At 38.9% G+C, this 23,254-nt stretch overlaps 1 protein-coding gene across 1 annotated transcript in view; it reads left to right on the top strand.

The window, feature by feature from the left end:
- Positions 1-380: 380 nt before the first annotated feature.
- TMTC2 (transmembrane O-mannosyltransferase targeting cadherins 2) overlaps positions 381-23,254 on the top strand; it is a 456,462-nt gene continuing 433,588 nt past the window's right edge. Inside the window, exon 1 of the mRNA XM_003405237.4 lies at positions 381-948. Coding sequence (XP_003405285.1) covers positions 866-948 — 83 coding nt within the window. The 5' untranslated portion in view covers positions 381-865. The remainder of the gene's footprint in view (positions 949-23,254) is intronic.

The following is a 23,254-nucleotide window of genomic DNA, read 5'->3' as shown; positions in this document are numbered from 1 at the left end:
TTTCCAGAGTGAAATCGAAGGTGAAAGAAAACGACAGGACAGAGGGGGTGGGTAGGAGGAGCCTCCAGCCAGGAGGGAGAGTGGGAGGAGCCATAGGGGAGGATCTGGGTGGAGAAAGGGGCTGGGCAATCCCGCGTTTGTGGGTTGGCCACGCAGGCGCGGGGGGCAGCGCCGAGAGCCCCACGCGGGAGCTTCTGGAGTCTCCGGCCGCCGCTCCTCACTTCTCTGGAGAAGGGGCTGGAGCCGAGAGGGAGCTAATAAAGAGTGAATGAGCTGCAGCCGCCGTGGCGGCCGGAGTCAGCCCGAGCGGCACCGAAGCTGTGCGCCCGGGAGGCGGCGAGGGGAGGTGGCTCGCCCCGTCCCGCCCACCCGCCCCTCTTTCTCTCTCTCTCTCCAGCTGGTCCCAGAGCCCGGCTCGGTCCGGTCCCTCTAGCCCCCACCCCACACTCTGTAATCTCCTCCTTGTCCCACTCCTCACCTAGGGCGACCCGAACTGCCATGGGTTAGGGTGGGGGCCGCGAGTCGCGCGAAGGACCAGCCCTGCGCATCCGCCGGGGGAGCGCGAAGAGCCCGAACGCCTCTCGCCGCTCGCGGGCGCCGGGCATGGGGAGCGCGGTGTGAGCCCGCACCCGGGGAGGACGAAGGAGCTGTGGAGACGGGCGCGAGGAGCCGGAGGAGGAGGAGAGGAGCTGTGGATTGGAAGGACTCAAGGGAGGAAGGGAGGGAGAAGAGGGAGGGTAGGTAAGCGAGGGAAAAGTGAAGCTGGGAGGAGAAGACGGCGGAAGGTGGGGATTGATGCTTCTGTTTTTTGTTGCCGCTGCTGCCCTCGCGCTGGGAGCGGAGCCGGAGGGAAGGCGGTGGAGAGATGATTGCTGAGTTGGTGAGCAGCGCTCTGGGGCTCGCCTTGTATCTCAACACCCTGAGTGCGGATTTCTGCTATGATGACAGGTAAGAAGGGGTGAGAGGAAAGGGGCGACGGGCTGCGTGGGGACTCCTCAGCGGCTCGGTAGCTTCCTGCTTTAAGGTTGAAAGTGCATCTTGGGAGCGTTGGCTCACGACCTGAAAGTGTAGGAGACACTTAAACATTAACACGTAGAGCAAACACCGGGGACGCGAGCGCGCTGGGCGGGGTGAGGGAGTTCGGTTCCTAGTTTGCAGCAGGTTCTCTGCCTTGCTTCTTGGGTGTTGGCAGACGCTTAAGTTTCTTAACGGAAATCCCAGCAATTTGGGAAACTGTTTAATGAACGTAGTAAAAAAAAAAAAAAAGAAAAAGAAAAAGTCTTAGGTATTCCTTGGTGCAACAAAAGTACATTAAGCGATTTTACGTCTGGGCTGGAAGGAAGCCGCTCCCTGCCCCCTAATAGATCTTCCCTGTAACGTTTCCTTTTATTGATGGGACATTTTTATTTCCCGAGGTTAAAATACACGTCTGACAGTTGCCAAAGTAGTGGAAATAGGGATCTTACTCTGCTTCAACTTTGCCGTTTGGCGTGTGGAGTACTTTACTTTGAGCCAAGATAATGTTGTTGATGGTCTCCCGCTCCCCTCCCGGGCTCCGGCTCCCAAATCGATGGGGCAGCACTTTGTAGAAGTCTCGGTTTTCATTTCTGCTTGGGCGTTTCGCATTAGACATTAGTGATTCTTTTGTGCTAATTGGAGAAGAAGACGCCCCTAGAGACTGAAGTTGTCTTCTGCATTTGGGTTAGTTTGGGTGGCTAATGAGACCTGAACTGTGTTGTCTAAGAATCTGCATCGATTTCTGGAAAATGTCACAGTTGTGCTGGTGTCTCTACCTATTTTTTTAAACGTTGTTAGTGTTTAGAAACTGATGAAAAGCTCCAATAGCCATTAGGGAAAATTCTAATTTGTGCCTTTTCCGGTGACTTAATGTGATTACAATGAAAACAGATGCATAATTAAAATATATTAGGGAGAACAGCACGCCTGGCTAAACTTATTAACCGTCCTGGGGTGTTTCATGCTCCATTGAAATTAAACCATCCAAAAACTGTGCACAGATTTACTTTGACAGCTTTTCAGCAGCCTCTCTGAGCTGTGGAAAGTGAATGGATCCCCAGGGTCAGGGTGAGGCAGTGAGTGAGTTTAAGCACAGTGGTTTGATAGTGAGGGGAGGTCAAGGCAGAATCTTCTCCTGGTGGTAATTAGCTATATTCTGTATTCTCTGATGTTCCCACTCTCGGGCTAAAAGCATGTTCATGGCTACATCCCTTAAAGCAGCAAATCTTGTCTGTTATGAAATCCCCTGATAATAGGTGCAGGAACATCAAGCAAAACCTTCTTGATACATCTTATGTAGTCTTTGTCAGTGACTAGTTGATAGGAAGCCACTAATAGACAAGAACTTTTCACCAACTTTTAAGCAGTGTACACATTTTAGCAATTACACTACATGTGTTAAGAAATGGTCCGTGTGACAGGGTAAGGTGAGCTGCTGCATTTCTCTCTGGGTTTGCATTATAGTGCACCTGCTGTTTCTGGAGTGTTGGCAGAATGAGCCCTTGATGGTGACTTTTTGCTAAATCAAGCTCATGGATGAATCCTGGCGGTTACTGGCTCCATTGAGGACAGTTTGAATTACAAGTATTTAAACCAAGAATATAGAGTTTGTTAAAAAAAAAAAAAAAAAAGTGACTTACTGTAACAGTGTAAGTGCTGTAGAACAGCGTGATAAATCAAGTATTCCTATTAGATGCTGTTCTTATTTGCTGTCCAGTTCTTAAGAGTACAAACCAAAAAAACCAAACCCGCTGCTGTCGAGTTGATTCCAACTCATAGCAACCCTGTAGGACAGAGTAGAACTGCCCTATAGAGTTTCCAAGTCAGAAGAAATTATTCTTTAAAGGTTAAGACTAAAACTGAACTAACTTTGCACATAAATTTTTCTCTAGGCCTAATGCTTATTCCCTTTAATCATCAGGCAGAAGTGCTAGAACTTTGTAACTTTGGGAGAATGGTGTGAGTGTCACGATAAATCAGTTGTGCTTTGATGGTTGGCAAGTGTTATAAATTCTTCATATGCTCGAAATTGAATGAAGTGGCAATTTTCCCGACTTCTCCTTAGCTGCGTAGATGAGTTCAGTGTGATGTACCTGTGTGTTTTAATTGATGGTGTGCTCAATATGCTGTATAGAACTTCTATATTGATATCTTGTTGTTGAGGGCCTCTAAGCACAAATTATACTGCTAGAATTTGAAAACTATATTTTTGATTTTTTAGTAGCAGAACTGCAGTGAAACTTTAAAAGTATCAAACTTGGTTTTTGTATATCGTAGGTACTGTGAGATGTATACTGATAGGAGCACTGAACTTGTTTGGTGTTTACACAGCATATTAAAGCTACTCAGTGCCAACACGCACTATAAATTGTGACTTTTCAGATATACTTTCCATTTATCTACTGTGACTCATTGGGGTCTGGAGTGGGAAGGGAGCTGGGGAGTTAAGTAGACACTGGAGGATGATGGTAATGTGTTTATTTCCTCCACTCCATTTCAGACTGCAAAGAATCAAATTTAAAACGTTGCTTAAACTGCGCCTGCAGATTTTGTTGCCCCCCTCCCCAGGAGCTGTTGTTAAATACAGTTCTATAAGGGCGGCCAGTGTTGGAATGAAGAGCACGGTAGTCAAGAAGGGAGTTGGCTCTTATGCCTGACTTGCTTAAATAAATCAAGACTCTGCATTTCAGCCTAAAGAATCTGGCATTTACTTTAGGAGGGCTTTATATTGCTTAAGCCTAAACATTATTGCTGTGGTACTTCCCAAAGTTATCATTTCTTTTTAAATATAGTGATCAAATTTACTTTATAAATTATATATATACAGTTACTTTCAGTGTTTCATGTAGCTTGGTTGAGATTAAGTGGTAACTCAAAACTTTCTTGTAGCAAAACCAATTTCCCTATAGTAAAATTTAATATTTAACAAGTGTTTCTGTGCTAAACTAAAGAATATGCCTATAATGTGATGAAACAAACAGCGGAAGAGTAGAATTCACAATATCTGATGAAGAAGCAGCTTCAGCTCCACCTCCCCTTGCCATCACTCTAGTAATGACTGTGCTGAATCTTAGGTTTGTGGTTAGGGTAAAATTGGAATTATAAATATGCAATCTTTGCCAAATTTTAAATCATGTTGCATGTGTCCCATTGAAAGACCTTCTCTTATTTTCTGGAGAAATGTTCTGTTTAGGTCAGTGGAAAAAACTTGCTGACCCCAAATTCCCTGGCGTTTCACATATATTGTTGAGGATGACATTGCATCATTTTCCCTGCATCCCCTTTAAAAATACAATTACAAATCTCCCATGGAGATAACACTAAGAGAGGAGTCAGTTACTTCAAAGCATTGAAAATAAACCATGACTGTTTCTTTTGAAGTCTGATTTCATTTTGTCCCTGTAATCTAATTGATGGCATGGTATTTAAGCAAGTGAATAAGAACACAATACAACTTTTACATGTTTTGATTTTCACGTTTTAGTAAAATAACGCGGTAGTGAAACAAAAAGACAATATGATATTTTGGAAGTAGGAAATGTGTTTGTGGCCCCTTGGAAGATTTTTCTCCCTTTATTGCCCAATTGTGCATTCGTTAAACAACTACCTGTAGGTTTCCTCGTTGTGCCATTGTGCAATAATTGTGTGAAACAAGCAGAATATTCTACTCTTGAATTTAAGCCACCCAAAACTCTTAATAGCTAATTCATAGTTTAGTTGTTCATTTAGGTATAAATGTCAATTTTGGTTTTTATACAAATAATAGTTTTTTTTTCCCCTACGGTCATAAAAATTTGACTATCAGGATTTAAAATGAAAGAATGGAGGATTTAAGGCGTATTAGCGATTTAGAAACTTTTTTAAAACCTGTTTTTTTCCCCTAAAATAGATACTTAACTATTTCTTCCACTTGGTCTTTTCATGTTATTATTAGTTTGGAGTTTTGACCCAGTATGTTAAGAATCCCTTGTGAAATAATCAGTTACTTTCTTAGCTTTCTTCTAAAGAGTTCTCTTTAATAGGCTTGCTTTTGGACCAGTCGGGAATTGTCATCTTAAAATTCCAGTATGTTCAGCCTCTGAAGGCATGTGTGGTATTCAGTAAAAATACATTGAGAAAGAATTACTATAAAAGTAAATAAGGGAGAGATTTGCTTTGTATCAAAGATTGTCTCATCAGCTCATTATTGGAAGAAGCCAGTGTTCACAGGAGTGTTGTTTTACTTTTTAAAAATTTCCTCCTCAGTGTATAATATACTGAGAAAATGCAGTGCATATAATTTATTCCTTATGAATTACTTTATATGGTATTTTATTTTCTTGCTATTGGAAAAGGTCTCTTTTGTTGTTTTTAATAAGTATATCTCTTATCAGTAAATTAAAATTATAATTAAGTGAAGTCAATGTGGATCACTTTGTCTTACCTACACTGGGTCTATCACATGGGGATTGTAGCAAGTGACCCAAATATAAGCACTTAATGGACATGTACATATACCACAGGGAAAATGGCTTGCCATCTGTCTCTTACTTGCTTTTGGAGATATATATGTATATGTGTGTGTATATATGTCTGTAAGTACACACACACACTCACACTCACACACAGACACACAGTGAGACCAGTGAGACTTGTTTTTCCAGGTCTCGTGAGTTTTCTACCTTTGATGGTACAATCTTACCACTTTTCTGTCACTCTCTATTAGTGGAAAATACTTGACTTTTCCTTCTCTGACAGGTTTCTGCCCTATACAGGTTCTGGTTTTTGCAGGTTTTACTCTCTCTCTCCCTTTTTATATGTATATTCTCCCTCTCTCTCTTTACGTGTATATATATGTACACACACATAGGTCCTTGTGGTGCACTGGTTAAATGCTCAGCTGCTAACCGAAAGGTGGTAGTTCAAACCCACCCAGCTGCTTCGTGAAAGAAAAGACCTGGCGATCTGCTGCCATAAGATTACATCTTAGAAAACCCTATGGGGCTGTTCTACTCTGTCACGTTGGGTAGCTATAAGTTGAAAATCAACTCAGTGACGCTTAAGAGCAACTTACACATACACGCCCATGCGCACGTGGTACACCAAGAAACCAAACCAACTGCTGCTGAGTCAATTTCGACTCATCATGACCCTGTAGGACAGAGTAGAACTGCCTCATTGAGTTTCCTTAAATCTTTAAGGAAACAAACTGTTTACGCACACACATATTTGATTAATAATTTACACTGGTGATTCTGTGGGCTTTTGTCTTGTCATCAGCACTTAACTTTTCAGCACTAATACACCCCATGGTAACACCGAATCCCCTGCTGCCGTGATTCTGAAATAGCTACAACCTTTTGGATTCCAGCATGAGTCAGGAACACAGTTTGTCTTCCTAATCTCTTTGTTGCTGCTCAGCATACTAAAAGTACTTGTTTAAAATGCCCATAATGGTGCAGTTATTTATCATAGGATAAGACTGCTTTTTCCTAAAACAGGTGCCTTCATGATATTAGAAAAGGACAAAGTTTACGCCTAGGGTGATCTGATAAAAGAAAAATCTGGCTGACAAACCTTCTTTCTTGTACGTTTATTATATTTGCCTAAATGCTTTTAACATAGTAGAATTCATCTTTTAAGCATTTCAGTTCTCTCTTGGAAGCTATGAATTGTATCAGTTTTGTGTACTTACTTTAATGGCTTCACAAGAGTGATAAGTGTGGCGGCCTTGATGGAAAGGATGATCAGGTTATTGAATCTAAAGACCCCTCCTCTATGAATGGCTGTCATCATTTAGGATCCTGTCTGGAAAAAGTAGAGGGGCATATAATTAGGAATTGTATACTTTATGTTTTTCATAGCATGAAAAAGGCATAACATCTTTGAATAATTATGGGTATAACCATCTATCATTATGAACAATGATAGATGGTTTCTTTGAAATTTTTTGTATGCACGTTTGAGGAATAAACAGCTACATTTCAGTAATTCACCAATTATAGATACTACTAGACATTTTTTTTTTTTTTTTTTTTTACTAGACATGGGTCCTTATATATATGGTGTATAATATGTACACAGCAGATGCTCGTCCTTGGGAATAGGCATGCAGCCTAATACTACCAGTCCTTTCCTACCTGTACTTTTAGCATGTTTGGAAACCCTGGTGGTGTAGTGGCTAAGTACTATGGCTGCAAACCAAAGGGTCGGCAGTTCAAACCCACTAGGCACTCCTTGGAAACTCTACGGGGCAGTTCCGCTCTATCCTCTAGGGTCGTTATTAGTCGAAATCAACGGGTTTGGTTTTTTTATTTGGTGAAGTATTTGAATCTTGGAGTTTGATGATAGAGTCTTAAGAAAATGCCGATAATTTGTTCTCTGGCAGGTTAAATTTCTCTCGAATTTACCTGTTTCTTTGTTAACTGTTAATCTCTTACTCATGTATATTTTGACATTCACTTATATTTAAAACTTTTATTGGGACTCTGTGGCCTTATTTCCCAGAATATCTGTGCTTAGAATACATGGTAGGTAGCTTGTATTGGCCTTATTCTTGGTCTGGTGCTCACTGGTTCTTCATTCATACCTGTGGAACCTTTGGAACACTTTACCCAATGGGCTCCTTGTTGTCCAGGTGTTTTTCTGAGAGGTCTGCGTCAGCAGAACTCTCTGCCTCAACTAGCTATAGGATTGTAAACTTTTGCCTGCAGAGATGTTTGTAGTTTCTAGGTGATTAATTTCAGCAACATGCTGCACAATCGAATTTCTATTGATCTCCTTTCCTGCCCTTTTCTCCTCTCTGGCAGTTTAACCTTTCAATCACATTTGTCAGTTTCTCTGGTACTCCAGGTATCTCAGAAAAAAAGGTGTAAATGTTCCTTACAGTCTTTCATAAACTTTTTGTGCTTACTTTTTGAGTTTACCACCGTGACATCTTTTCTTTACAGGTACAAGGGAACATATAGAGCAAACTTATTTACTCAGGGTAATTTTGAAGAAGGAAGGAACACTAAAATCATATGTTTTCAAGATTCTACATTAAAATTGCTGTCAGGTTTTTGGAGTAATTTATTCTATTCAAGGGCACCTTGTAAATTACAGTTTACTTGAACAACTAGAAGTGAATTTTTGTTAAAGATGAGATGCAGTGAGGTGTTTTGATTGACTCATGTCTAAAAAATTACTGTTGAAAAGAGACAAGAATTGAAAATTCTAACCGACTTCAGATCCCATATTATCGTGGAATCAAATGAAATTTTACGTATAGTCATTTGGTTAGACACATATGACAATTGTTTGAGGGCATTGCTACTGTGTCTGTTTTCGAAGTACCTTAGTATTTGGCAGAGGAAATGCTATTATGATAACTTGACATAGTCTTTTGTTTCTTGATTTCTTTGCCATGGCGTTTATGATATCAGAGTGAGACAGGGTATGGAGTGTGGCAGGCCATGTTTTACAGTAAAGCAGACAGACTAAATGGCATGATTTGTCAAATGAAACACGTATTAGTGCCCTCGAAAAAGCAGCTGTGTGCTAGTTGTTGTGACCAAATAAAGTGTTTCTGTCATCGCTGTCAGATCCCTTTGTATTTGATGGTTATCCTATTTCCTCATTTCTGTGGAATCTATTATAATAATAAAAAAAAAAAAATATGTCATTATTCTTCAGGACCATCAAGTTAAAAAAAAGTGAGTTCAGTATACGGTTATGGTCATGGTGTTTTTTATTTTAAACTAATGTATAGAAACATTGCCTTAGAGGTGAAGGAACTTACTGAGATTTGTAATTGGGAAAAATTCACAAGCTTTGATGATGAAAGTGCTTTTTCTTTTGCTTAATTGTGATTCTGGGATTATTGACTTCTTTAGAAGTAGCAATTTTTGACTGTACTAGCCTAGAAATTCTCACTTGGCGTCACTTAGGAGTGTTGTAACTTCAGAGGATGTGTTCTTTGTTGTAGAGCAGCCACTGGGGCACAATATGGCTCTTGACGTTTTCAACAGCGTTAAATGGTGGGGCCGAAGTATTTCAAACAGCCATGTTTCATTCAACATTGTTTAAAAATCCAGTGGGAAGAATGGCAATCCATATACCCTGAATGCTTGGAATTCTTTGGGTATTCATTTTAAATGCAGTTCACAACCTGCAGAATAAGAATGTTCGTTTTGGGGGCTTTTTTTTTTTTTTTTGGAAGTTGAATTAGGCTAGTCAAAGTTATACGGCTTTGTCTTATGGAATTTTTATTTTTTTATTTTTTCAATTGTGATGATGTATTCTATAAAGAGGCTGAAAGAATGCGAATCATAGCCCTATTTTCTGTCTTCTTTTTGTTTGTTTGAATCTATCAGTCAGGTTATATGTTGATGTTTAAGTTGCTGTTGTGAAGGGTATTGTTATTTAGATTCTAAGAACACCTAAGATTATAAAAACTAGGTTTTGAGAGAGGCAGATAAGTGAAAACTCTTTGGGAAAAATAAACATCTTGTTTTTGTTAATTTCCGGTTTGTTCCACCATGAATGCATGTCTACCCTGCTTTCTTTTCTGTTAGTGGTATCTCTGGGATTAAAAATGAGAGTCAATAGTTAAACCATTTAGTAACAGGCTTCTGCAGAATGGAGTGGGACTTGTTGGATGTCAGTACGTGTTGAAGTGACATTCCTGAAAATTGTATCCTCTGCAGGGGGTCCCTGAGGTACTGGCTGTATAGATTACATCCACAGGCTTGACGGCATTTCTCAGTTTGGGGAGCATGCTCATCATTACAGTCATTTGGGATGAGGAGCCGAGAAGTAGGGCTGGCAGCTACAACCAGCAGTACTGGTTCCTCTGGGCCCTTTCTCATTGTTTTGCAAACTGTCTTTTGGCTACTTCTGCTTTCCTGTGTTCAGCTTTAAAAAGTATTATAAATACTGAGCCTGCTCCTTTGGATCATACAAGATGTCTTATGGTTGAATACTTAGGTCCAAATATTTTGTCAAGTGTTTTTCTTTCAGTACAGGATGCTCCCGTCCTCCCCCCAAATAATTAACTACAGGACTCTTCTACCAGAGCGGTTGAAAGGAGCTCATTTTGACAAAGCAAGGTTCTGTTGACAAATTTGCCACCTATAAATTTGCAGAAGAAAATTTCTCAGGTGATGAAGAAGTTTAATCAGGCAAAAGACATTTTTATTTGAGGAAATAGGTCCTTTAAAAAAAAAAAAAAGGTCCTTTGGAGAGAAGCAAGTATTTATAGCTTTTGTGAAAAACTGGTAATACCTGAATTCATTTGGTAAACTTCATTTAAAATACAGAGGTTATTCTTCTCATGTTATTGAAAGGAAAAAAATGGTACTAAATTATGTCACTGAAATAAGGGTTAAAGTTTAACTCAGTTTTATTGGGATACGTACTGACTTAGCAAAAAAAAGATAAATTTGAGATTTGAATAAAAATTTATTGAAGACGATAATGTATAGCCAAGTATTGCCAGCCTGAATTTACCGTGAATATCTAATTTTCTAGGTAAAATATCCCATTAAAATTATCTTTTTAGGTTTGCATCTTTTTATCTCTGTATTACTAATCTTTGCATTTTTTTGTCTTTAAACAATAATAGTATTTTTGCTTTTGTCTATATGAGCAGAAAATGAATTTTTGCTAAGTATTTTAAAACCTTGTATATATCATTAGCATAAAAATTGTAAAACATTTCTGTGAGTTTTTAGTGGCTACTTTTAAATATATGCCTGATATGATGTGGATGCCTGTGGCAGGCAAAGGGGCTTTAGACCTGGTCCTCTCTTACTACTTGATTTCCCCAGACCTCCTTCATCTCGTGATATGAACAATTGACTTTATTTAAAAACAGTCTAAGGCCTTATTTTCTTTGAACCTGAGGCATCTCCCTATGCCTCTCCTAAGATATATCTGAGTTGGCTCTCTTGCTGTATCTCTTTATATCTGCATATATCTATATGTCTGTAGACCTGGTGTGTCCCCAATTCCAGTCTACATGTGAATCACCTGTCCTTGTCAAAATGTAGATGCAGCTTCAGTTTGTCTGGGGATGGGCCTGAGACTCTGCATTTCTAACATGTTTCCGTGTGTAATGGTCGACTTTATGTGACCAGGCTCTCGTGGTCAGTTGTTTTGTCAAACACTAGCCTAGATGTTGCTATGAAGTTATTTACCTGTGGTTAATATTTACAATCAGTTGACTTTAAGCAGATGATAACGGTGAGCCTCATCCAATCAGTGGAAGGCCTTAAGAGCCAAAAGTAAGGTTTCCTTAAATAGAAGGAATTCTGCCTCAAAACTGTAGCATAGACATCTTGCTGGAGTTTCCAGCCTGCTGCCTGTCCTACAGATTTTGAACTTGCCAGCCCCCACTATCACATCAGTGAATTCCTCAAAATAAATCTCTCTCCCTTTCTCTCTGTTGGTTTCTCTGGAGAACCCTGACTAATATACTGGATGAAGCCAATACTGCTGGTTCATAGAGCAGACTTTGAGTAGTAAGGCTGTACATTGTCTAAATATATTACAGATAAGCTCAGGGTGTTTATAGATGTTTGGAAAGATTGCCTGAGTTCCTGGATTTAAAAAAAAAAAAAAAGAGCGATTGAAGGTAAGGTGCGTCCATTCTGTATATGAATTTAGCTAATTTATTTAATCTTTATGTTTTGCTTTTTTTGTCCAATAATAACATCTTCTTTAAAGTGATCATATATATGGGTTTGATATTGAGTGTAGTTTTTGAAAACATGGAGAGTTTTTTGAAATCCTGGGAGAAGATCTCTGTCGAAATGTCTGTCACCATTATGTATAACAATATCATCTTGGTAACGTTACTGTGAAACAGGTAGGAGACAGGTGTTGGATTCTGATTTTGACAAATAGATCCTAATGCCTAGACTAAATCTCTAGAGTCAGTGCTTTTTTTGGTTTGGGTTTTTGGACAATACATTGTAAATAAATTTGGCTTGCGTAGTGTGAAGTCTTTATAGCCTTTAGGCAGTCAGCAAAATATAGGTGTTCGGGCAGCAGGAAGTTGGAAATGTAAAGAATTACTAGTGATATTCAGACATCCGCCAAAAACCAAACCAAACCCAGTGCCATCGAGTCGATTCCGACTCATAGTGACTCTATAGGACAGAGTAGAACTGCCCCATAGAGTTTCCAAGGAGCACTTGGCGGATTCAAACTGCTGACCCTTTTTTATCAGCCATAGCTCTAAACCGCTACACCACCAGGGTTTCCATTCATACATCAGGTAATGCTAAAAATGCTGAGGCTATCTACACAGGATTGGATATGCTTGGGCTCATATGAGCTTTTAGCCTGGTACACTTAAACTTTAGTCTTTGGGCAACTCAGTTAAAGCCCTATATAGCTGAAGTTTTACATACTTAATAGAAATATTTTCAGTAGAACTTTTTCTAAAATGAGTTATGCTTATTCTTTTTTAAGAAAAAAAAAAAACAACTGTACTACATAGTTGAGGCAGTGTTGTGAATGATCCCTGTGCTAAGATAAAAGATGAGAGTTCTATTCTTGGTATTAACCACTTTACTAGTTAAGTGCTTTGGGCTACTCAGCTCTCTACAACTCCGTCATTTTGTTGATCAGAAAGTGAAAATAATAATAACAGCTGGAGACTATGGAAGGAGTGAGGATCAAATGAAACAATATGATGAACGTTCTCTGTGCATTCTAAAAAACTAAAACTGCGTGGTCACATATTAGATATAAAAGGTGTTGGGCCAGAGGGCTGAATGACTCAGCCTCACTCTCTTCTCCCTCAAGAACAGAGCTGTGTTCTACCTCCATGTTGTTGCTATCTCTTCTCCTGGAGTCTGAAGTTGATCTGCTGCTGTTCCAGTTTCTCCTGCTATGCCCCTAGCCCTGTCTCTGCTGCTAATCTGTCCACCCTTGTGATCAACATCCCCTTAGTCTTAACACATAAGCAGTTCTCCTCTCCTCTCTCTCCTGTTGCTTTTTCCTCATTTCTTGCACTCAGTGCACTAAGGCTTATTTTGAATAGATATTCTGGCCGATCCAAGCACCTCTTTCTTTCTGCAGGGTAAAAGGACCAATTACAGTGCATTGGGTGTAAATAATCTTTGGTACTTTGGTTCTGCTTGGCAGGGCATATTGTGACTAGACGCTCGTGGGCTCCTTCTTCAATGCCAAAACCTTTTTCTTTTTGGAATGTGTTCAGACTCAGAGCTGAACTGGCAGCCTGGCAGTTAGGAAAGCTGTATGTCAGATAAACTGAAGTTTTCTTACATTGCAGTATTTGTTGATCAGTCATGTATTGAGAATTTGCAGTGAGTATTTTTTTTTTTTTTTATTTGCTTAGCACATGTACTAGATGGAAATATTTCATACCTGAATCTGATAATGCATTTTTGGTAACTAGCTAGAAAATATTTCTTTTTCTTACACGTTTTCAAGCTGTAGCTTGGTGAAGAGTAACGACTATAAGGATTTTAGAATCAGTTGGTCTGGAATTCTAATCCCAGAACTATTACTTGTTAGCTTTGTAATTTTGGTTGTTACTAAGACTCTGAGCTTTTGCTCTCTGTTCTGTGGAAAGAGGATAATATCACCTGTTTCCTAGAGTTATCAGGAGAATTTAATGAGGTAACTTACGTAAAGTGCCTGGTGCAGTGTCTGGTGTCTAGGATACTTAGGAAATATTCCTCTTGATCAGGAAATTACCCATTAACTATACTGCTGATAGTTTAAAAATCACTGTATAGTAACACCTGAAGGTATTACAGAGCATTAGAGATTTTTTTTGAAAGCCAGTATGCAAAAATTAAACTTATTTCTAGTAATATTTGACTTTGTATTTCAGATAACCGGAAAAAAACCCACTGCCGTCGAGTCGATTCAGACTCATAGTGACCCTATATATTTCAGATAGATGTAGGAAAACTGAAAGAGTTCAATGTACTGCGTTAACTAACAATAATTTTTGGATTTAGACTTCATCCTGACTTCAAAACTTGGAGAAATGTTGAAACCATTAATTACACACATACCCATACATGCACACATCTTTCCAATAAATTGTTTGAATTGTACGTTCAATTAAAACTATGCATGAAAGATTAATTAGAATGCCTTCTGTCTCCCTGACCATAATTGGCTTTCTTCTTTTAAATTTGGTGATACTGTGAAGAAGCATATGCAAAAATTATGATTTTTTCACATTGTATAAGAATTGTTTCATTCTGTGATATATATTTTAAACAATGGACTCTTAGACAATGAAAATACACTTGTTTTCAGGTACATTGGGAAAGATGTTGTTGAATTAAGAGATAATCCTCAATCCCAGACACACACTGATAAACCCTTAGTTTTACACAGTGAGCAGAGTTGAATATAAAAGCTTGGCTTGTTCCTTGAAGACTTTTCCGGGAAGCTTCTTGTTCTCTCTGTCGCTTACATACACTCCCTCCAGGAGCTACAACTTGTATTAGTTTATTTACGAGAGTTCTGTATTTCAGAATACTGATCTCTTTCCTGTTTAAATCAAATCTTTCACATGTTTGTTTAACATTTCTTTAAGGATTCCCTATACAAAGAGAATATGTGTTACCTTTTAACACTAACACTTTCTTGTTTTCCTTTTCTGTTGTTGTTTTGTTTTCCAGAAAGAAAAAAGCTTTTCCTCTAAAGTAATTAAGCTAAATACCTAACCAGATGGGAGGATGACCCTAAGTAGCTCTCTCTTTGAAGTCAGAGTCTGGCTCTAATGATTCCCAGGGGTCCCTTCCAGCTTAAAATAGGCCACAATTTTATGTGTTCATTTGCCTAAGAAATGTACTTGAAATTGGTCATTTTGGGGCAATTAATAATGTTTTTGAGGAAAACACTGGCCATATTGCCACACATGCAGTGGAAAATGAAGCACATTGGCATGAACAGTAGCAACCAAAGATGTTTTACCTCAGCCACAATCATCATTTCATTTCTTTTGTGTTACCTTATTCTCAGCTGGAATGTTTACTCGGTTCCTATTGATAACCTAAGTTCTAACAGCAAGTGGCAAGCTCCTAAAAAGAACACTTTTGGTTCTTGTTGGATAGCAGCCTAGTTTTCTCTAGTGCACATCTGTTCCTTGGAACAGTTTTAGAATATTGAGGTGAAAATTCACCCAGTATTTTAGTATACCAGATTCTATTACTGATGGTTTAAAAAAAAATCAATAATACCATTTTTAAGTTATTAAAGTAAAACAAGTGATTTTTACAGGATGGCTCTCAGCTCCCTGGAATTAATTTAAGTTGGTACAAGAAACCAGTAATTCAAGACTTTATTAAACATGTTTTAGCAGTTGATTTATAGGACTAAATGGAAGACTAGCAATTGGGATAGATGGAAAGTGTGGTTTTCTATTATGTTAGAGGGTTGGGTATGACATCCCTATAAATGAACTTTGGTGAAATTGAGAGAATTCACTTTTGTATTTATGATACAGTGCTTTCCATTTATGATACGGAGGAAGGGTGATTCCTGGGAAATTTGGATGAACGTTTTTCTCAGGCGGTAAAAAGGGCACTACAATGGATGGTAGGTAGTTTTGGTTAGTATCTTTGTGAATTGGAACCGGAGCGGCAAATGATTGTCAGCTTCTTGAGGTAAACTCTAGCCAAGTTGTAAATTAAAATGGAAGTTTCCAAATTCAACTGTGTTTATGGAAGTAGCTCTTTGGGGTTTTTTATTCTTGATATATTTTGATTATCTGGTGAATTTTTGGTTTGTGTTATAAAACAGTAGCTTGTTTGTATTTTTTTTTGAAGTTCTCATCATAAATACCCATATGCTCATCTTTTTATACTTGAAATTTGAATTCTGAGAATTTACTCTGTGGGTTTTTGTTTCTTGTTTTGGTTATTTTTCAAATCGAAGTCCAAAAGAGTTAGTAAATTTAATTTTTAAACTAAGTATTTTATTCATATGTTCCTAAACCATTTAGATTCAAGGTAAATCATGGATGCTATTTAAATGTTAAAATTATTTTTTATATTAAGGGTAATCTTCCATTTATTTTCATATCTTTATTGTTTATGAAACATGGTTGAAAATAGAGTTCAAAGATTTCCTATAAATCAGAGTTTGCAAAGAATATTATTTACTTTAAACTTTCTCTTCAGACCCAAATAAAAACTTGTCCAAAACCAGAACTTAGCTCAAACGTTTGTTCTCTAAGCATCTTTGGAACCCTGTGTAAAATTAGAGTAAATGCTTTGCATGCAGCTTACCTTCTGCATTTGAAGAAAATGTTTTTTGTATGTCTGCAAGCTATTTGTGTGTTCTGAAAGAGTGTACCAGAAGAGACTGAAATTGGTAGAATAAGGCCCAAGTAATACTGTAGCTGTAGTTTTATTGAAAACTTGAACAATATTCTCTCTCAAAATCTTGAGTAAATGAAAACTAATGAATGCTTTCTCTTGTGAAATATTATTGGTTTTGGTTCACTTAAAGACATTAATTTATATCTTAAGAATTTTTTTTTCTGAGAACTGTATCATTTGCTGTTAATTCACTCACATTCTTCCCAAACTAATTTCTATTCTGTATTAACACTGGTATTAGAAAAGGATGCAGCAAATGGAAATTAAGAAAGCCACTAAGGTGATTAGGAGATAATTGTCCTTATATGTATGTCAACCAAAAGATTTAACAACATTTGGTAATTACATGGTAGATTAATTTGTTGTGTAGTCTCAGCACTTATCTCAGAGGTCAGAAATGGCCGCTGTTACTGGGAAGTCATGGAAAGAAAGGAAAGGTAAGGGTATGCTTACCATTTTAAGTAGTCTGATTTCTGCAAATTATAGTGTAAAAATATGATAATTATATTCAGATTTGGGGGAAAGATTTGAATTTGGTTTATTTTAAATTCAGGAAATCATCTTAAATAGGCATTGGCCTCCGATTTCAAAATGTTAAGTCATTCTTATCTAGAGATGTGCTGTCTTCCCAGAGAGCATCAGTATGTGATACTTTCAGCCCATGTCATCCCCATGTTCCTTTAGCAAGCATTTGCAAATGCTTAGCTATGTCAGACACAGTGTGTTAGCTCATGAGGACACTGACTCAGAAGAAGATGTAGTCCGTGATCTCAAGGAGTTTAGGGTCTAATGAAGAGACAAGTAAAGAGACCAAAAAAGAAAAAAAAAAAAAAACCCTTGCTGTTGAGTCGATTCTGACTCATAGTGACCCCCAAGGTCAGAATAGAACTGTCCCATAGCGTTTCCAAGGAGTGCCTGGTGGATTTGAACTGCTGACCTCTTGGTTAGCAGCCATAGGTCTTAACCACTACACTACCAGGGCTTTCAAGTAAACAGTTATTCTAAAATAGAGACATGCTTATTAGTCTGAGAATATAAGAAGGGCACTTGACCCAGACTGGGAGTAAAGGGTGAGGGAGGCTTTTCTGAGAAGCTTACGCCTGAACTAACTCCTGAAGATATGAGGGAGGGAGGAATGTTTGGAAAAATATACAGGAAGAGGAAAGAGTATGTTTGAACGCGTGGTGTCCAACTAGCAGGGCATGTACCATGAACCATGCTTAGTTCATATAGCTGGAGAAAAATGTGGAGGGACCAGGGAAGAGATGAACTGGTAACGTAGGCAGCAGCCAGATCACTAAGGGCTTGGTGTTGCATGATGAGCTTTGGAGAATGCTCTGAAGTAAGTGAAGTCCAAAGCAGGGGGACTAGTAAGGTGGCTATGATAAGATTTCATGCAGAATTGATTCTCTTAGAGGATTTATATTCCCAGTGGCTTAAAATAAAGTAGGAACAGAGGTGAAAAATAAATTTGGGTGGATTAGAAAAGGAAAGACGAGGAAAAGTTGGCCCTACCTGGTGACTGGTTGAATGTGGAGGATCCTGGGGAGAAAGAAGTTAAAGACTGTTCTCAGATTTCTATCTTTGGCCAGTGGTGAAAAAGGGCAACCTGTGCGGTAGATCAGTTTTGGGTGAAGGGAGATGAAAGGGCATGCCTACTTTCCTCAACTAATAAAAGGAGAGGTGAGATCTCAGAACAATTGCTCATAACATACCTATGGTATAGGTGGCTTGGAGTTTGGCATATCTGTATTACTACTTTAAACTCTTTATAAAAGCTTATCAATGAGCCTTTAATTTTGCTAGCATATTACTTATTTTGATAGTAAGGACTCTCGGTCGTAAGTGGCATAAGCCTAGTTCAGAGAAGATAGAGCTTCTTGCTTGTTGTAGCACAATGCCATGAGAGCTTTATTTCTTTCTCCAACTCTTGGCCTGGTCATCATGGCCACTGACAACCCACTGGCTCATTAGCCATAACAACAAGAGTTTTCTCCCTAGTTCTCCCAGAAATACATCGATGAGGTCCTTAATTGTCTTGACTTTGGTCACAAGCTCATCCAGTAAAACACAGTCACTGAACAGGAGAATGATAGGGGTTCTTTGGCCAGGCCTAGGCCTATGCCTGCACCTGTGGCCTGGCATATGAGAGGAGAGGGGGACAGGTTTACCCTTCCCACACCTGTGCAATAGGTTCATCCCAAGAAAGAGGGGTTCTGTTAGCAGAAAGAGGGAAAGGTATTCTTGGAAGAGAAGGAGACCACAGATGTTCTTGAAACCTGTGAAGTTCACTTCTTTTTATTCTCATTATCCTTGACAGTTTGAAGAGTACTCCTTGGTGCCAACTGATTCATAAATGCAATCTCAGAAGTGGTGTGGCCTTAGTTATGAGATCGTCAACCATGTGAGGTAGAACGTCCATATATATACTTGAGTATGTATCTATGTATTTCAGATTATCCTCTAAATCAGAAGTTGGCACTGTGAGCTGTGGGCCAAATCTACCTTGCAGCCTGTTTTTTAAAAAACAGCCACATCCATTTGTTATGTATTGTCTATGACTGCTTTTTCTCGATAATGGCATGGCAGAGTAGTTGTCACAGAGACTGTAGGACCTACAAAGCCTAAAATATGTACTGTCTGACCCTTTACAGAAAAAGTTTGCCAACCTGTGATGTAAATGAAAATATGTAATTGTAAAATTCTTCTAGCAATCTTCCTGATCCTTGAAAGCACATCTTCTCACTCTCAGGGGTTCTTGGACTGTAGCTGGCAAACAGGGCCTAAGATATAATGGTTAGGAGTTAAAGCTCAACGTCCAACTTACAGGTGTGAACTTTTACTGATGTCCTCTTCCCTCAGAGGTCACTACAGTGAGCATGATATGGTGATTTTTGTTTTATCCATGTACCTTTGGAAGTTTGCTAACATACTGCCTGGGAGTCTAGGATAGCAATAAGTGACTAGATGGCATAGACCGCAATTCACTGTGATGGTAAAGTTTTTCATCCAACTGGTCACTGGATCCTGAATGCGCTGGTGAGCAGTGGTTTTTCTGCAACTTAAGACTTGGTGTGCTTGTCCCATCAGCCCCTGCCACGTGACCCAGGCAGTCATGTTTGGCCTGGAGGAAGTGCCTGCTGCTTCATCTGAGAGGGGCGGCCTCTAGGATGCCTGTGTTGCTGTTTGTTAACGGCCCCCATCCCCCTAACAGCAAGCCTGTGTTTCCAAGCAGTTGTTTCCCAGCTGTCTGCTGCTTTGTTACATTGTTTCAGGCTGTGCTTCTATGTGCTCTCCAAGTGTTTTGCTTGACCTCCCCATGGGTATCTGCCTTGCTTTAGCTAAGCGGTAAGCAGCTGTTTGATATTCTTCTGCCATTTTCTCATGTTATCTGTGCACTGGTCCTGATTTTCTGTGATTGAGGTTTTGACACCTGCAAAGTGACTCTGTGTCACTTGGTGGTTGTTGACATCCACATCTTGAGGCTTTTTTGTTCTTTGGGCTACCCAGGGGGGCACCCTTGGTAACATGTGTTCAGTAATGCACTGTGGTGATAGTTCACCCCCCACCCCCTTATTGGCAAAGAACAAGGCCTTATGTTTTTGCTTTGAACTGAATTGCAATCTTCTGCACTCACTGAGAGCCCCCATTTGCCAGATGGTTGCAGTTTGGGTACGGTTGTCCTCAGGTGGGACAGTTGGCGTTAGGACCAGGATTGGCTAGTAGCAGGATTATATACGTTTCTTATACTTTTAAGGAATGCTGTTAATTTGTGCAGCTAGAAATGTGAGTTTTATAAACTGGTAGCAACTAGCTTTAAAAAATTTGTAGCTCAGACGTCGGTTTGCAAATTGGAAATAATATAAAGATTAATACGAAGTGGAAAGTGCTGCCTTTGGTATTATTTTCAAAATAACGAATTTGAAAAATTATGTCTGCACACGAAATGACATTGTAATACTCGACAACTAAATGGAACACATTTTAGCCAGTAGCCACCTGTTCTGCTTAAAAACAAAACCAAAAAAACTCTTATTGATTTTTTTTTTAATAAGAGCCTATTAAATATTCTTAATTCGTAAGCCAGGTAGTAAGCAGTTTCAGTAAAAACAGATGTTTCGGTGGAAAGGTTTTGCCCTGGAGCTAGTGAAATCAATTAAAAAAACATTAAGCTAGGGGAGACATAGCAAGTACAATGTATAATATTTGTTTAAGGGGTACCATAATATCCTGGGTTTGGGGAAAGTTCATTCCTAATGTTAAATTTTACTTGTAGATATGTAATATGCATGCATTTATGTACAGTTCACCACTTGCCATAAGCTAAAAAAGAAACAATCAATTTACAAACAACGCAGAGGCAGTAAATTTGTTGGAGGCAGTTCTAGGGATGTTGTAATTACGTCGTTTTTTTTCCAGTGTGTAAGTGGTGAGTTGCCGATGTTGCTGAGAGCCAAAGACACGGTGATATGTGAACGTGTCCGGGCAGCACTTACATTATGTAAGCCTTGGAGGTATTTTGATATCAGTAAAATACTTTATGGGAGTAATAGGAAAATGTGTACTGTTGAAATCTTATCCATAAAATCAGTGTTTATGTTGAAGTTTCTTTCCCAACTTACATTTCAGGCTTAAAGGTTTTGCTTGGTGCTATGCAATCAGTTGAGACACAGTTCTCCTTTGGCAGGGTTTTATGTCTGAATCCAGATAGCATATTGGCTATACTCTAATCACAGTGACCATTTTGAGCCGTCGCCAAGGAAGATGTGCTTTCTAACATGGATGCCTCATTTCTTCCTATCAAGGTTCCAGCCATGTTAAAATTTCCCATTGCTCCTGTTCAGATCTAGCTCTCAGAATTTATCTCTTTTGCTTAGTCAAGGATGATTGCTGTAAACAAGCATAGGTTTGGGTTGTTGGTGCAGTGAGGGTATTTCTTTTCCCTTCTAAAATCCAAAAAACCAAACCTGTTGCTGTTAAGTTGATTCTGACTCACAGTGAACCCACAGGACAGAGTAGAACTGCTTCATAGGTTTTCCAAGGAGTGACTGGTGGATTTGAACTGTCAACCTTTTGGTTAGCAGCCATAGCTCTTAACCACCGAGCCACCATTATTTCCATCTCAAATCATTTCCAGTTTACCTATTGTGTACCCAAGTCAAGAGCTGAAAGAATTATGATAATTATGAACATGATCAATGAACAGCGCATTTTTAAAAAGAGAAATATTTAAAAGTTGTGTTTTTTAATTCCCCAGGGGAATAAGAAATTGAGAAAATAAGCAGTTTCTTGTAGCTTAGTGAAGAGAAGCCAAATACGGTGCATCACTGACTAATGGGTGTTCTTTGGTTTGTTCTCAAATCTTTGACTTTTTGGCAGTATTACAGGAGGCAAGTCAGTGACTTGCCTGAACCTTGGCTTACTCATCTGTGAAGAGGACAGTAATTCCTGATCTCATAGGATCGTTATGGGCATGAAATGCAATTCGGCTTCATACACTTTTGTTTTATCTGTCAGGTGCTGGGTTAGGTAGTGGGACGTCATATGAATGGTGGCACATGTAGTCTCTGATCTCCAGGATCTCACAGACCTGCTGGGCAGACATTTTGTATTTTGGTTTCCTACAGGAATTAACACTTTGCTGAGGTATAAAAAAATATTGTGTGAGCCCAAAAGAAGTATTGATTGCTTGTGGGGAAATTGGAAAAGAATCATGGAGAAATATCAGGTTGTTGACGTGACAGAAATCTCACAACTGTGCTTCAGGGTGTTGCATGTGTCCTGAGCATGGATAACAGTAGGAGAGAAGAAAGCTGTCAAGATGTTGGTATAAACGTTAAAAGTCTTTGGCCCATCAGATACAGATAATGAGGACAGGAGGAGATAATGTGACTTAATTTTGTAGAGTTCATAGAAATAAGGACCAGACAGATCATGTTCTGCCTATCTCATGAGTTTCGTCGAAAATGAATAGGCTCTGATTTTGAGGGTTATGAGGAGAGTGGCATTTCACCGACAGTAAAAGAGCTTTAGAGAATCAGTTATAGAACTATATGGGTATACTGATAGTGTTATAAAAAATTCCATAAAAATATTTAGGCAGGAAGTAGATCATAGTATCTTTTAAATAATAATTTATGTACAAAATATCATTCTGTAGTCTTATATATTGTATTTCAGTTAATCCTCTCAACCCACTGAAGCAGTTATTATCTCTTGTGCAGGAGAAAACAGACCCTGTAAGGTTAAATAACTTACCTCAGGTCTTTGGGCCTTTAAATGGTGACTCGTATTGGATCCCAGACATGTCAGTTTCTGGGGGTAAGCCTCCTGGTCACTCTATTAAAGCATTGGGATAGACTAAACCAAACCAAGCCCGTTGCTGTCGAGTTGATTCTGACTCAGGATAGACTAGAGTGCATGAAATCAGAGTTTGAATCCTGGTTTTTCCCACTAAGTAACTGTGGGAACTTGTGCATTTCTTGAAGCGAATATTTACTTTAGTATTATTCCATCTTGTTATCGCAGCATATATAAAGATATAGGAGTCCCTGGGTTAAGCGCCATTTAAATTCATTCATAAGTGCCTTAGAAGAAAGGCCTCCTTCTGAAAGGTCAGAGCCATTGAAAACCCTATGGAGCACAGTTGTATGCTGACACACATGGGGTCAGCATGAGTTAGAATAGACACAGCAGTAACTATTTTTTTCTAGTTATACAAAGAAATATCTTAATGAATTTTGTTTCCAAAGCAACTTTTTTGTGTCTTGGATTTCTTTGGCAGTCTCATGAAACCTACAAACTTTTTTTCAGGATAATGCCCTAAATACATGCAATACAATATATAGAATTTTATGTTGAAATATATATACCAAAATACTGAAACCTTAAATTTATTA

This window comes from Loxodonta africana, chromosome 4, assembly GCF_030014295.1.
Source record: "Loxodonta africana isolate mLoxAfr1 chromosome 4, mLoxAfr1.hap2, whole genome shotgun sequence".
In the NCBI taxonomy this organism is placed as follows: domain Eukaryota; kingdom Metazoa; phylum Chordata; class Mammalia; order Proboscidea; family Elephantidae; genus Loxodonta; species Loxodonta africana.
This window is presented reverse-complemented; position numbering and strand designations above follow the sequence as displayed.